At 46.8% G+C, this 15705-nt stretch overlaps 1 protein-coding gene across 1 annotated transcript in view; it reads left to right on the top strand.

The window, feature by feature from the left end:
• Positions 1-4402: 4402 nt before the first annotated feature.
• The window catches only part of mlycd (malonyl-CoA decarboxylase), a 48002-nt gene continuing 36699 nt past the window's right edge, over positions 4403-15705 (top strand). The window contains exon 1 of the mRNA XM_070897011.1: positions 4403-5011. Coding sequence (XP_070753112.1) covers positions 4490-5011 — 522 coding nt within the window. The 5' untranslated portion in view covers positions 4403-4489. The remainder of the gene's footprint in view (positions 5012-15705) is intronic.

Here is a 15705-nt window from a genome sequence, read left to right as displayed (position 1 = left end):
AAAGCGAGAAATTTGTTATGCTCAAACAAATTGCTTGTGTTGTATGATCCATGTAAATGTTTGGTACTAGCATGTGATTCCGTCCTCATATGGCATCGGAAATCATGCAACAAGTTAATGATTTTGGGAATCTGCAACTGGTTGCTTATGCATCCAGGAGTCTCTCTAAGGCTGAGAGAGCCTACAGCATGATTGGGAAAGAAGCGTTAGCGTGTGTCTATGGGGTAAAGAAAATGCATCAATACCTGTTTGGGCTAAAATTCGAATTGGAAACTGACCATAAGCCATTTATATCACTGTTTTTCCGAGAGTAAAGGGATAAATACCACGCATCAGCCCACATCCAGAGATGGGAGCTCATGTTGTCTGCATACAACTACGCCGCCACAGGCCAGTCACATAACACTGTGCCAATGCTCTCAGTAGGCTGCCATTGCCCACCACGGGGGTGGAAATGGCACAGCCCGCAGATCTAGCCATGGTTACGGAAACATTTGAGAGTGAGCAATCATCCGTTACAGCCCGGCAGATCAAAACCTAGACAAACCAGGACCCCTTATTAGCTCTAGTCAAACGCTGTGTGCCTCATGGAAGCTGGTCCAGTGTCCCAGTGTCAATGCAGGAAGAGATAAAGCCGTTCCAGTGATGCAAAGATGAAATGTCTATACAGAAAGACTGCCTTCTGTGGAGCAATTGAGTAGTGGTCCCCAAGAAGGGCAGAGACACCTTCATCAATGACCTCCACAGTATCCACCCAGGCATCGTAATGATGAAAGCGATAACCAGATCCCATGTGTGGTGGCCTGGTATCGATGCAGACTTAAGAATCCTGCGTTCACAGATGTAATACATGCTCGCAGTTAAGCAATGTACCCAGGGAGGCGCCGCTAAGTTTATGGTCTTGGCCCTCCAAACCGTGGTCTAGGGTACACGTCGACAATGCAGGCCCGTTCTTGGGTAAAATGTCGCGTACTCTAAGTGGAATGATGTGAGATAATGTCGGCGAGCACATCTGCTGCCACTACTGAAAGCCTGCGGGCCATGTTTGCCACTCACGGCTTACCCGATGTCCTGGTGAACAACAACAGGCCATGTTTTACCAGTGCTGAGTTCAAAGAATTCATGACCCGTAACGGGATCAAACATGTCACATCTGCCCCGTTTAAACCAGCATCCAATGGTCAGGCAGAGAGAGCAGTGCAAATCATCAAGCAAGGCTTGAAGAGGTTAACTGATGGCTCACTGCAGACTCGCCTATCCAGAGTCCTGCTTATCTACCGCACGAGACCCCACTCACTCACTGGGATCCCACCTGCTGAACTGCTCATGAAAAGAGCACTTAAGACAAGGCTCTCGTTAGTTCACCCTGATCTACATGAACAGGTAGAGAGCAGGCGGCTTCAACAAAGTGCATACCATGATAGCGCAAACATGTCACGTGAGATGGAAATCAATGATCCTGTATTTGTATTAAACTATGGACATGGTCCCATGTGGCTTCCCGGCACTGTCGTGGCCAAAGAGGGGAGCAGGGTGTTTTGGGTCAAACTTTCAAATGGACTCATTCACCAGAAACACTTGGACCAAATCAAACTCAGATTCACGGACTATCCTAAGCAACCCACCTTGGACCCTACCTTTTTTGATCCCCCAACATACACACCAGTGGCAACCGGCACCACGGTTGACCACGAAGCAGAACCCATCATCCACAGCAGCCCAGCAGGGCCCAACACACCAGACAGCCCAACAAGACCAGCTGCACAGTAGCCCAGCGGGGGCCCAATAAATGATTCAACACCAGCCTTTCACACCGAGACGATCAACCAAGGCAAGAAGGGCCCCATATCGACTCAGATTGTAAATAGTTACACAATTGACTTTGGGGGAGAGGGGGCAGGGGGGAGCGGGGAGTGTTGTTATATATGTAAACTTGTATTTACTCTGTATAGCCACCAGAGGGCTCATCCCTGGGAGTCCCATGGAATCCCATAATCCATTGGGAGCACAGGTATTTAAGGAGGACTCACAGGTTGGAGAGGCACTCTGGAGACCTGCAATAAAAGAACTACGGTCACACTTTACTTTGAACTCAGAGTGTTCAGTGTGACTCTTTTCCATGCACAACACTACTTATGTGGCTCGGTGTCAAATTTATTATCTCATAATACTCCTGTGAAGCAGCGTGGGATGTTTCTCTACATTAAAGGTGTTATATAAATGCAAGTTGTTGTTGTTTCACGTGGTTAAAGGCACTTTATAAATACAAGTTGTTGTTACTTGGACAATTAAAAAATATCATCATAGGCAGTCCCTCGGAATCGAGGAAGACTTGCTCCCACTCTTAGAATGAGTTCTTAGGTGGCTGTACAGTCAAATACGAGAACCACAGTCTCTGTCACAGGTGGGACAGATAGTCGTTGAGGGAAAGGGTGGGCAGGGAGCCTGGTTTGCCGCACGCTCCTTCTGCTGCCTGCGCTTGATTTCTGCATGCTCTCGGCGACGATACTCGAGGAGCTTAGTGCCCTCCCGAATGCACTCCCTCCACTTAGAGCGATCTATGGCCAAGGACTCCCAGGTGTCAGTGAGGATGTCACACTTTATCAGGAGGCTTTGAGGATGTCCTTGTAATGTTTCCACTGCCCGTCTTTGGCTCGTTTGCTGCGGACGAGTTCCGAGTAGAGCGCTTGCTTTGGGAGTCTCGTGTCTGGCATGCGGACTATGTGGCCTGCCCAGCGGAGCTGATCAAGTGTGGTCAGTGCTTCAATGCTGGGGATGTTGGCCTGGATGAGGACGCTAATGTTTGTGTGTCTGTCCTCCCAGGGGATTTGCAGGATCTTGCGGAGACATCGCTGGTGGTATTTCTCCAGTGACTTGAGGTGTCTACTGTACATGGCCTTCGTCTCTGAGCCATACAGGAGGGCGGGTATTAATACGGCCTTGTAGACCACGAGCTTGGTGACAGTTTTGTGGCACTGATCTTCAAACACTCTTTTCCTCAGGTGGCCGAAGGTTGAAGAAGGCCATTTTTAAGGGCTGGCGCTGTTCCCTGCATTTTTCCTGCAGCTGTCGCGCTGCAAAGATCATGTCCGTTGTGCCCCGGAGGGGACGAAATCCGCACTGCAACTCCGGGAGAAGCTCAGGCTGTACTGGCGCACTGGAGGCGCTGTTGGATCTTATCATCAATGCCTCCTCTAGTTGATAGGAGCCTCCTGAGATAGGGGAAGTGGTCCATGTTGTCCAGGGTCACGCCGTGGATCTTGATGTTTGGGGGGGCAGTGCTGTGTGGCAAGGACAGGCTGGTGGAGGACCTTCGTCTTACTAATGTTTAGCGTAAGGCCCATGCTTTCATATGCCTCGGTAAATACGTCAACTATGTCCTGGAGTACAGCCTCTGTGTGTGCATAGACGCAGGCGTCGTCCGTGAACTGTAACTCGATGACAGAGGTTGGAGTGGTCTTGGACATGGCCTGGAGATGGCAAAGGTTGAACAGCTGCCCACTGGTTCTGTAGTTTAGATCCACTCCAGCAGGGAGCTTATCAACTGTGAGGTGGAGCATGGCAGTGAGGAAGATTGAGAAGAGGGTTGGGGCAATGACGCCGCCCTGCTTGAACCTGGTCCGGACATGAATTGGGTCTGTGATGGATCCATTGGTAAAGATCACAGCTTGCATGTCGTCATGGAGCAGGCGGTGTATGGCGACGTACTTTTGAGGGCATCCGAAATGGAGGAGGACGCTCCATAGACCCTCGTGGTTGACAGTGTCAAAGGCCTTTGTAAGGTCAAAGAATGCCATGTATAAGGGCTGGCGCTGTTCCCTGCATTTTTCCTGCAGCTGTCGCGCTGTAAAGATCATGTCCGTTGTACCCCGGAGGGAACGAAATCTGCACTGTGACTCCGGGAGAAGCTCCTCGGCCACGGGGAGAAGATGGTTGAGTAGAACTCTAGCGACGACTTTCCCAGTGGTTGATAGCAGGGAAATTCCTCTGTAGTTGCCGCAGTCGGACTTGTCCCCTTTTTTAAAGATGGTCACTGTCACTGCAACTCTAAGATCTCCCGGCATGCTCTCCTCCCTGCAGATGAGAGAGATGCAGTCGTGTATTCACGCCAACAGCGCCTCTCCGCCACACTTCAGTGTCTCAGCAGGGATTCCATCCGCTCCCGTAGCCTTGCTTTTTTTTAGCTGTCTTGTGGCCTTAAAAAATGTAAAGCAGATACAAATGTACAAAAGAAATAAAAGCCTGCTTCTTCTACATCCCTGCGCCCATTCACTTCTCTGTCCATAGGGGAAGTTTACGTTTGAAAATGTTGAATGAATTTTTCACCTTTGGCAAGGCCAGGCACCAGAGCTGGAGGGAGGATCCCACCTGTCGCTGTCCCAATCCCAGAGAGACCCGGGGAAGGGGCGGAGTTGCCAGGGTAACGGCGCGGGCCGAGCGGAGTTGCCAGGGTAACGGCTCGGCCTAAGGAGGGAGTTGCGGCCTGGCTATGGTGCGCTTGCCGCTGGTGTGGGCCCAGCGCACGAACGCGACGGCTTTGCTGGGTTACCACCGCCTGACCCCGAGCATCAGCAGCGCCGCCGCCGCAGCCCGCGGGCCCGACATGGACGAGATTCTACGCCGGACCGTGGCGGCGGTGCCGGCCTACGAGACTCGGGAGAAGCCGCTGTCGCCGGCCGTGTTCGAGGCGCAGACCCGGGAGTTCGTGTGTTTTTACCGGGGGCTGGCGGCGGCCCGCAGGCCGGCCTTTCTGACCCGGCTGGCGACCGAGTACGGCGCCGACCACGACCGGGTGGCCGAGCTGTGCGGCCGGGTGGCGGAGGCGCAGAGCCGGGGCCTGGGCGCTTTGCTGCAAGCCGAGGACAGGCTGCGCCACTCGCTCACCCCTCGCTACAAGTTCCTCATCGGCCACATCAGCCGCCTGGAGGACGGCGTCAAGTTCATTGTCGACCTGCGGGCTGATGTCCTGCAGTGCCTGTCGTCCAAATCCGCAGACAGCCCGGAGATCAGGGTAAGAGGCAGTAAACCCCTTCCTACACATAGGGTTACACCGTACCCCAATCATTCCAGAAACCAATGTGCAAGCAACAGGTGTACAGACAAAAACATACTTGCATTTACATAGTGCCTTTCACGCCCCTTTACAGCCAATGCAGTACTTTTTTTTAAGTGTACACTCTTATAATGTCATCATAGGCAGTCCCTCTGAAATCGAGGAGGACTTGCTTCCACTCCTAAAGTGAGTTCTTTGATGGCTGAACAGTCCGATACGACAGCCACAGACTCTCTTACAGGTGGGACAGACATTCGTCGAGGGAAGGGGTGGTTGGGGCTGGTTTGCCGCGCGCTCCTTCCGCTGCCTGCGCTTGACCTCTCCATCCTCTTTGCTCTTGTAATGTAGGAAACATAAGAACGTAAATAGGAGTAGGCTATTTGGCCACTCGAGCATGGTCCGCCATTCAATAAGGTCATGGCTGATCTGATCTTGGCCTCAACTCCACTTCCCTGCCCGCTCCCCATAACCTTTTGACTCTCATCGTTCAAAAATCTGTCTCTCTCCACATTGAATATATTTAATGACTCAGCCTCCATAGTTCTCTGGGGCAGAGAATTCCAAAGATTTACCACCCACTGAGAGAAGAAATTCCTCCTCATCTCCACTTTAAATGGGCGACCGCTTATTCTGAAACGATGCCCCCTAGTTCTAGATTCTCCCACGAGGGGAATCATCCTCTCTGCATCTACCCTGTCAAGCCCCCAGAATCTTGTACGGCTCAATAAGATTCTTATCAATAAGAAATGCTGCAGCCAATTTGCACACAGCAGGCTTTCACAAACAGCAATGTGATAATGACCAGATAATCTGTTTTTTTGTGATGTTGGTTGAGGAATTTAAGGGGAGGCTAGACAAGCATATGAGGGAGAAGGGAAATCGGAGGTTATGCTGATAGATTTAGATGAGGAAAGACAGGAGGGGGATCGAGCAAAGAGAGGCCACAAAAAAATATTGGCAAGTAAAATCAAGGAAAACCCAAAGATGTTTAAGAGGAAAGAATAGGGCCTGTTAAAGACCATAAAGGTAATCTGTATGTGGAGGCGGAAGACGTGGGTATGGTTCTTGAACATTACAGACCCAATCCATGTCAGGGGTCAAACAGGGCTGCGTTATCGCTCCAACCCTCTTCTCAATCTTCCTCGCCGCCTCACAATCAACAAGCTCCCCACTGGAAGCTGTTTAACCTATGCCGCCTCCAGGCCAGGTCCAAGATCACCCCAACCTCTGTCATTGAGCTGCAGTATGTGGACGATGCCTGCGTCTGTGCACATTCAGAGGCTGAACTCCAGGATATAGTCAATGTATTCACTGAGGCATATGAAAGCATGGGCCTTACGTTTAATATCCGTAAGACAAAGGTCCTCCACCAGCCTGTCACTGCCGCACAGCACTGCCCTCCTATCATCAAGATCCACGGCGTGGCCCTGGACAACGTGGACCATTTCCCATATCTCGGGAGTCTCTTATCAACAAAGGCAGACATTGATGCGGAGATTCAGCATTGCCTCCAGTGCGCCAGCGCGGCCTTCGGCCGTCTGAGGAAAAGAGTGTTTGAAGACCAGGCCCTCAAATCTACCACCAAACTCATGGTCTACAGGACTGTAGTAATACCCGCCCTCCTGTATGGATCTGAGACATGGACGATGTATAGAAGACACCTCAAGTCATTGGAGCTATATCACCAACGATGTCTCCGCAAGATCCTGCAAATCCCCTGGGAGGACAGGCACACCAACATCAGTGTCTTCGCCGAGGCTAACATCCCCAATATTGAAGCACTGACCACACTTGATCAGCTTCGCTGGGCAGGCCACATAGTTCACATGCCAGATACGAGACTCCCTAAGCAAATGCTTTGTGCGGAGCTCCTTCATGGTAAATGAGCCAAAGGAGGACAGCGGAAACGTTATAAGGACACCCTCAAAGCCTCCCTGGTAAAGTGTGACATCACCACTGACACCTGGGAGACCCTGGCCGCAGACCGCCCGAGGTGGAGAAAGTGCATCCGGGAGGACGTTGAGCTCTTCGAGTCTCAATGCAAAGAGCAAGAAGAGGCCAAGCGCAGGCAGCGGAAGGAGCGTGCGGCAAACCAGCCCCACTGACAGCTTCCCTCGACGAATGTCTGTCCCACCTTTAACAGGTTCTGTGGCTCCCGTATCGCACTGTTCAGCCATCAAAGAACTCAATTTGGGAGTGGAAGCAAGTCCTCCTCGATTCCGAGGAATTGCCTATGATGATGATGGTTCTTGATGAATACTGTGTGTCTTTTTTCGAGAGCGACGATGCAGACATTGCAATCAGGGGAGGGGGAGTGTAAAGTATTAGATGAAATAAACATAGTGAGAGAGGAAGTATTAAGGGGTTTAGCATCTTTGAAAGTGGATAAATCCCCAGGCCCGGATGAAATGTATCCCAGACTGTTATGAGAAGCAAGAGATGAAATAGCAGCGACTCTGACCATCATTTTCCAATCCTCTCTGGCTACAGGTGTGCTGGAGGACTGCTAATGTTGTACTGTTGTTTAAAAAGGGAGAAAGGGATAGACTGAGTAATTACAGGTCAGTCGGCCTAACCTTGGTGGTGGGAAAATTATTTGAAAAAATTTTGAGGGACAGGATAAATCTTCATTTAGAAAGACACGAATTAATCAAGGACAGTCAGCATGGATTTGTTAAGGAAAGGTCATGTCTGACTAACTTGATTGAATTCTTTGAGGTAACAAGGAGGGTTGATGAGTGTAATGCGTTTGATGTAGTACATATGGATTTTAGCAAGGCTTTTGATAAGGTCCCACATGGCAGACTTGTCACGAAAGTAAAAGTCCATGGGATCCAAGGCAAAGTGGCAATTTGGATCCAAAATTGGCTGAGGCAGAAAGCAAAGGGTAATGGTTGATGGGTGCTTTTGTGAATGGAAGGCTGTTTCCAGTGAGGTTCCGGAGGGCTCAGTACTAGGTCCCTTGCTATTTATGGTATATATCAATGATTTAGACTTGAATGTAAGGGGTATGATTAAAAAGTTTGCAGATGATACAATAATTGTGTGGTTTATAATGAAGAAAGCTGCACACTGCAGGAAGGCATCAATTGACTGGTCAGGTGGGCAGAACAGTGGCAAATGGAATTCAATCCGGAGAAGTGTGAGGTAATTTGGGGAGGGCTAACAAGGCGAGGAAATACACAATAAATGGTAGAACACAGAAGTGTGAGGGAACAGAGGGACCTTGGAGTGCATGTCCACAGATCCCCAAAGTTATCAGGACAGGTAGGTAAGGTGGTTTAGAAAGCAAACGGGATACTTGCCTTTATTAGCCGAGGAATAGAATATAAGAGCAGGTAAGTTATGCTGAAACTGTATAAAACACTAGTTAGGCCACAGCGAGAATACTGCGTACAGTTCGAGTCACCACATTACAGGAAACGTGATTGCGCTACAGAGGAGATTTATGAGGACGTTGCGTGGACTGGAGATTTTTAGCTATGAGGAAGGGTTGGGGTTGTTTTCTTTGTAACAGAGGAGGCTGAGGGGAGACTTAATTGAGGTGTATAACAGTATGAGGAGCTTAGATAGAGTGGATAGGATGAACCTTTTTCCCTTAGCAGAAGGGTCAATAACCAAGGGGCATAGATTTAAAGTAATTGATTGATAGGAGGTTTAGAGGGGATTTGAGGAGACAGTTCTTCACCCAGAGGGTGGTGAGGGTCTGGAACTCACTGCCTGAAAGGGTGGTAGAGGCAGACTCCCTCATAGTATTTAAAAAGTACTTGGATATGCACTTGAAGTGCTGCAACCTACAAGGCTACAGGCCAAGAGCTGCAAAATGGGATTAGGCTTGATAGCTCTTTGTCGGCCGGCACGGACACAATGGGCCGAATGGCCTCCTTCTGTGCTGTAAAGTTCTATAGTTCTATAAAAGCCGCATTAACTGGTTGGGTCAAATGGCCTGTTTCTGTGCCGTATATGCTATGTAAACCTATGAATAAATGTTGGCCAGGACACCAGGGATATCTCCCCAGCTCCTCTTCGAAATAGCGCCATGGGATCTTTTACATCCTCGGTTTAGCGTCTCATCCGAAAGGCGTCACCTCCGACAGTGCAACACTCCCTCGGTACTGCACTGGAGTGTTAGCCTAGATGTTTGCGCTCAAGAAGGGCCAGTTACCAAACATGTTGGGCCATACAACACTAGTTCGGCCCCAGCTGAAGTATTCTGTCCAATTCAGGGCACCACACTTTAGGAAGGACGTGGAAGCTTTGGAGTGGGTACAGAAGAGAATTACTAGAATGGTTCCAGGGATGAGGGATTACAGTTACGTGGATAGACTGGAAAAACTGAGATTGTTCTTCTTGAAACTGAGAAGGCTAAGAGGAGAATTCATAGATGTGTTTAAAATCATTAAGGGTTTAGATAGAGTAAATAAAGAGAAACTGTTTCTGTTGGCTAAAGGGTCAATAGCCAGAGGGCACGGTTTTAAGTTGATTGGCAAAAGGACCAGAGGCAACACGAGGAAGAAGTGTTTTATGCAAAGAGTGGTTAGCATTTGGAATGTAATGCCAGAAAGGGTGGTGGGTATAGATTCAGTAGGAGCCTTCAAAAGGGAATTGGTTAAATAGTTGAAGGAGAAAAAATGACAGGGATATGGGGAAAGAGTGGGACTAACTGGATTGCTGTTCTACAGAGCTGTCACAGACTCGATGGGCAGAATGGCTTCCTTCTGTTCTGTACTATTCTATGATAATCTGCTGTGAAGATAACAGGGAGTTCAATGAGCACACCATTGTTAGTGTGTGTAAAAAAAAAAACACAGCAATTTGTGGTGAGATAGAGATACGTCTTGAATTACGAATCGCCATAAATTGCTCGGATGATTTGAGCCACTCCACCATTAACATCGCCAAAACCGGAGCTTGCCGCCTTCCTTCCCACGAGCTTTAAAAAATTTCTACTTTTACACTGTTAAAGCAAATTAAACACTGCACAGAAAGTTAGGGCTGTTATTTCACGACATAAGAACATAAGAATCAGGAACAGGAGTAGGCCATCTAGCCCCTCGAGCCCACTCCACCATTCAACAAGATCATGGTTGATCTGGCTATGGACTCAGCTCCACTTAACCGCCTGCTCCCCATAACCCTTAATTCCCTTATTGGTGGTAAATCTATCTATCTGTGACTTGAATACATTCAATGAGCTAGGCTTCCTTGGGCAGAGAATTCCACAGATTCACAACCCTCTGTGAGAAGAAATTCCTTCTCAACTCGGTTTTAAATTGGCTCCCCCGTATTTTGAGGCTGTGCCCCCTAGTTCTAGTCTTCCCGACCAGTGGAAACAACCTCTCTGCCTCTATCTTGTCTATCCCTTTCATTATTTTAAATGTTTCTATAAGATCACCCCTCATCCTTCTGAACTCCTACGAGTAAAGACCCAGTCTATTCAATCTATCATCATAAGGTAACCCTCTCATCTCCGGAATCAGCCTAGTGAATCGTCTCCGTACCCCCTCCAAAGCTAGTATATCCTTCCTTAAGTAAGGTGACCAAAACTGCATGCAGTACTCCAGGTGCGGCCTCACCAATACCCTATACAATTGCAGAAGGACCTCTCTGCTTTTGTACTCCATCCCTCTCGCAATGGAGGCCAACATTCCATTCGCCTTCCTGATTACCTGCTGCACCTGCAAACTAACTTTTTGGGATTCTAAAAGAGTTTAATTTTCTAAAAGAGTTTCATGCACAAGGACCCCCAGGTCCCTCTGCATCGCAGCATGTTGTAATTTCTCCCCATTCAAATAATATTCCCTTTTACTGTTTTTCCCCAAGGTGGATGACCTCACACTTTCCGACATTGTATTCCATCTGCCAAACCTTAGCCCATTCGCTTAACCTATCTAAATCTCTTTGCAGCCCTTCTGTGTCCTCTACACAACCTGCTTTCCCACTAATCTTTGTGTCATCTGCAAATTTTGTTACACTACACTCTGTCCTCTCTTCCAGGTCATCTATGTATATTGTAAACAGTTGTGGTCCCAGCACCGATCCCTGTGGCACACCACTAACCACCGATTTCCAACCCGAAAAGGACCCATTTATCCCGACTCTCTGCTTTCTGTTAGCCAGCCAATTCTCTATCCATGCTAATACATTTCCTCTGACTCCGCGTACCTTTATCTTCTGCAGTAACCTTTTGTGTGGCACCTTATCGAATGCCTTTTGAAAATCTAAATACACCACATCCATCGGTACACCTCTATCCACCATGCTCGTTATATCCTCAAAGAATTCCAGTAAGTTAGTTAAACATGATTTCCCCTTCATGAATCCATGCTGCGTCTGCTTGATTGTACTATTCCTATCTAGATGTCCCGCTATTTCTTCCTTAATGATAGCTTCAAGCATTTTCCCCACTACAGATGTTAAACTAACCGGCCTATAGTTACCTGCCTTTTGTCTGCCCCCTTTTTTAAACAGAGGCGTTACATTAGCTGCTCTCCAATCCGCTGCTACCTCCCCAGAGTCCTGAGAATTTTAGTAGATTATAATGAATGCGTCTGCTATAACTTGCGCCATCTCTTTTAATACCCTGGGATGCATTTCATCAGGACCAGGGGACTTGTCTACCTTGAGTCCCATTAGCCTGTCCAGCACTACCCCCCTAGTGATAGTGATTGTCTCATGGTCCTCCCTTCCCACATTCCTATGACCAGCAATTTTTGGCATGGTTTTTGTGTCTTCCACTGTGAAGACCGAAGCAAAATAATTGTTTGAGATCTCAGCCATTTCCACATTTCCCATTATTAAATCCCCCTTCTCATCTTCTAAGGGACCAACATTTACTTTAGTCACTCTTTTCCGTTATATATATCTGTAAAAGCTTTTACAATCCGTTTTTATGTTTTTCGCAAGTTTACCTTCGTAATCTATCTTTCCTTTCTTTATTGCTTTCTTAGTCATTCTTTGCTGTTGTTAAAATTTTCCCAATCTTCTATTTTCCCACCACCTTATACGCATTGGTTTTTAATTTGATACTCTCCTTTATTTCCGTGGTTATCCTTTCTCTTACCGCCCTTCTTTTTCACTGGAATATATTTTTGTTGAGCACTATGAAAGAGCTCCTTTAAAGTCCTCCACTGTTCCTCAATTGTGCCACCGTTTAGTCTGTGTTTCCAATCTACTTTAGCCAACTCTGCTCTCATCCCACTGTAGTCCCCTTTGTTTAAGCATAGTACGCTCATTTGAGACACTACTTCCTCACCCTCAATCTGTATTACAAATTCAACCATAATGTGATCACTTATTCTGAGAGGATCTTTTACTGGGAGATCGTTTATTATTCCTGTCTCATTACACAGGACCAGATCTAAGATAGCTTGCTCCCTTGTAGGTTCTGTAACATACTGTTCTAAGAAACAATCCCATATGCTTTCTATGAATTCCTCCTCCAGGCTACCCCGTGCGATTTGATTTGACCAATCGATATGTAGGTTAAAATCCCCCATGATTACTGCCGTTCCTTTTTCACATGCCTCCATTATTCCCTTGATTATTGCCCGCCCCACCGTGAAGTTATTATTTGGGGGGCTATAAACTACGTCCACCAGTGACTTTTTCCCCTTACTATCTCTAATCTCCACCCACAATGATTTTTTCCCGGAGCATTGGGGCTGAAATTGCAGTCGGAGGCTTTCCGCAGGCAATTGCCACCGACCCGAAACATTTCTACCAATTTACCTGGTGGTCCGGGAGGAGCCTGCGATTTCAGTGGGGAGGCCTTCTCTTCCCGCGTTGCGAAGCGTGCTCCCGTCCTCCAGGTTCCCACGCAGAAGGTGCAGCCACATGTAACTGCTCAGCCAATCAGGTACAGTATTCCACAGCTTTCTCATTAATAGCAATGAGATCTCTGTATCTACGAGTTCTCATTGCTATTAATGAGAAAAAAAAACAAACACACTAAACACAGAATAAAAAATAAAAAACACGCCTCACATAACTAAAATTAATTGAAATTAAAGTTAATAAATACCTTGGAGAAAAAATGTTTTCCCGAGCTTTTAAAAAGTTTTTAAAATTATGGTTAAAAATAAATGTAACGGTTTTTAAAAATAATGTTTTTAATTTTTTAATTTAATCATATTTTTGTTGTTTTTAAACTGTTACGCCTGTAAAAGTAGGCTATATCCCTGCTTTTATCAGGCACAAGAATTTTGAAGACATTTGTTGGGCAAGATATGGGTAAATCCCACAATCTTGCCCTTGCAAATGTTCTCGCTCCCGATATGCGTTGGATCTGCCAAGCTCCAACCTTCTCTTCCCAAGCCGCCAGCTTGACAGATCGGAAAAGCCAGTTTTCAGCGCGTGCGCAAAAAAACGGCTTTTGCAATGCCTTCCCGGGAGCTGGGGATGTCAGGATCTGTACGGACCTGGGGAGGTCAGGATTTCCAGCCCAATATGTTCCAGAACCAATAAGGGGGCAGGCCATACTAGATTTAGTAATGAGTAATGAGCCAGATTTAGTTAATAATCTAACAGTACAGGAACATTTATCTTCGTGATCATAATATGTTGGAATTCCATGTTAGGTTTGAAAAGGAGAAACTTAACACTGTTACTAAGATTCTAGATTTTGGCAAAGCTTAAAAGAATGAGACAAAGGACTGGTCAAAACTTATCGGGTAAAACTCCAGATGAGCTGTTAGAGGTGTTCAAAAAATAATTTAGCTTAATACAGGACCAATATATGCCCAAGGGCAAGAGCTCTACTTGCCAAATAAAAAAGCTATGGTCAACAAAAGAGGTGAGAGATAACAGAAGGAGCATACCATCAGTTTTTAGGTGGCTGTACAGTCCAATACGAGAACCACAGTCTCTGCCACAGGTGGGACAGATAGTCATCGAGGGAAGGGGTGGGTGGGACTGGTTTGCCGCACGCTCTTTCTGCTGCCTGCGTTTGTTTTCTGCATGCTCTCGACGACGAGACTCTAGGTGCTCAGCGCCCTCCCAGATGCACTTCCTCGACTTCGGGCGGTCTTTGGTCAGGGACTCCCAGGTGTCAGTGGGGATGTTGTACTTTATCAGGGAGGCTTTGAGGGTGTCCTTGTAACGTTTCCGCTGCCTTCCTTTGGCTCCTTCGCCGTGAAGGAGTTCCGAATAGAGCGCTTGCTTTGGGAATCTCATGTCTGGCATGCGAACTATGTGGCCTGCCCAGCGGAGCTGATCAAGTGTGGTCAGTGCTTCAATGCTGGGGATGTTGGCCTGGACGAGGACACTAATGTTGGTGCGTCTGTCCTCTCGGGATTTGTAGGATCTCGCGAAGATATTGTTGGTGGTATTTCTCCAGCGACTTGAGGTATCTACTGTACATGGTCCATGTTTCACAGCCATACAGGAGGGCGGGTATTACTGCAGCCCGGTAGACCATGAGCTTGGTGGCATACAAAAGAGCAAAGAACAATGTATTTCCTGGGGACTAGGATAGATGTAAAGAGCAACAAAGGAAAACAAAAAAGATAGTAAGAGCTGTAAAAAGAGAATACGGAAAGAAACTTGCAAGAGATAACAAGATTAACACAAGTGTTTAGAAGATAAAGGGCACTCAAGGGTAATGTGGGCTACTTAAAAACAGATGTGAATATTGCAATTGAAAATGAGGAAATTGCAGATTTGTGGAACAATTACTTTGTTTCAATCTTCACATTTGAGGAAAAGGATAATATGCCGGACATTCCAGGGAAATTAATAATAAATCAAGGACTGGAACGCATTAAAGAACAGTTTTAGAAAAAATAATGGCACTAAAGACTGACAAATCCCCAGGATCTGATGGTTTCCACCCCTGGATTTTAAAGGAAGTAGGTGAAGAAATTGTAGCTGCTTCAGCCATAATCTTCCAAAGCGCTCTCGATTCAACACTTGTCTCTTGAGATTGGAAATTGCAAATGTAACTCCATTATTTAAGGAAGGCGAGAGAAGGAAGCCAGGAAATTATAGACTTGTCAGTCTAACATCTGTTGTTGGGCAGTTATTGGAATCTATCATTAAGAACTGAGTGACTGAGCACTTAGAGAAATTTGAGCTGATTAGAGGGAGACAACATGGATTTGTAAAGGGTACATCATGTCGAACAAACCTAATTGAATTTTTTGAGGAAGTAACTAAAGTACTACTACCTTATTATCTTTGGATGTAGATTATATGGACTGCCAGAAGATATTTGATAAAGTTTCACATAAGAGACTGTTAGCTAAAATTAAAGCGCCCTTTGGGGACCTGAATTCCATAGATTCGCAACCTTCAGAGTGAAGAAATTCCTCCTCATCTCAGTCTTAAATGTCTGAAATGGCTGACCCCTTATCCTGAGACTATGCCCCCTAGTTCTAGACTCTCCAGCCAGAGGAAACAACCTCTCAGCATCGACCCTGTCAATCTCTCTTGGAATCTTGTATGTTTCAATGAGATCTTATTCTTCTAAACTTGAGAGTATAGGGCCATTCTACATAATCTCTCATCATAGGACAGCCCTCTCATCCCAGGGATCAATCTAGTGAACCTTTGTTCCACTGCCTCTAAGGCATGCATGTCGCATTAGGATCTATGCTGGCACCTCAACTATTCACTATATTTATTAATGACTAAAATAATGCAATCGAGAGCCA

This window comes from Pristiophorus japonicus, chromosome 13, assembly GCF_044704955.1.
Source record: "Pristiophorus japonicus isolate sPriJap1 chromosome 13, sPriJap1.hap1, whole genome shotgun sequence".
In the NCBI taxonomy this organism is placed as follows: Eukaryota; Metazoa; Chordata; class Chondrichthyes; family Pristiophoridae; genus Pristiophorus; species Pristiophorus japonicus.
Note: the sequence above shows the minus strand (reverse complement) of the source record. Positions and strands in the feature narration are given on the sequence as shown.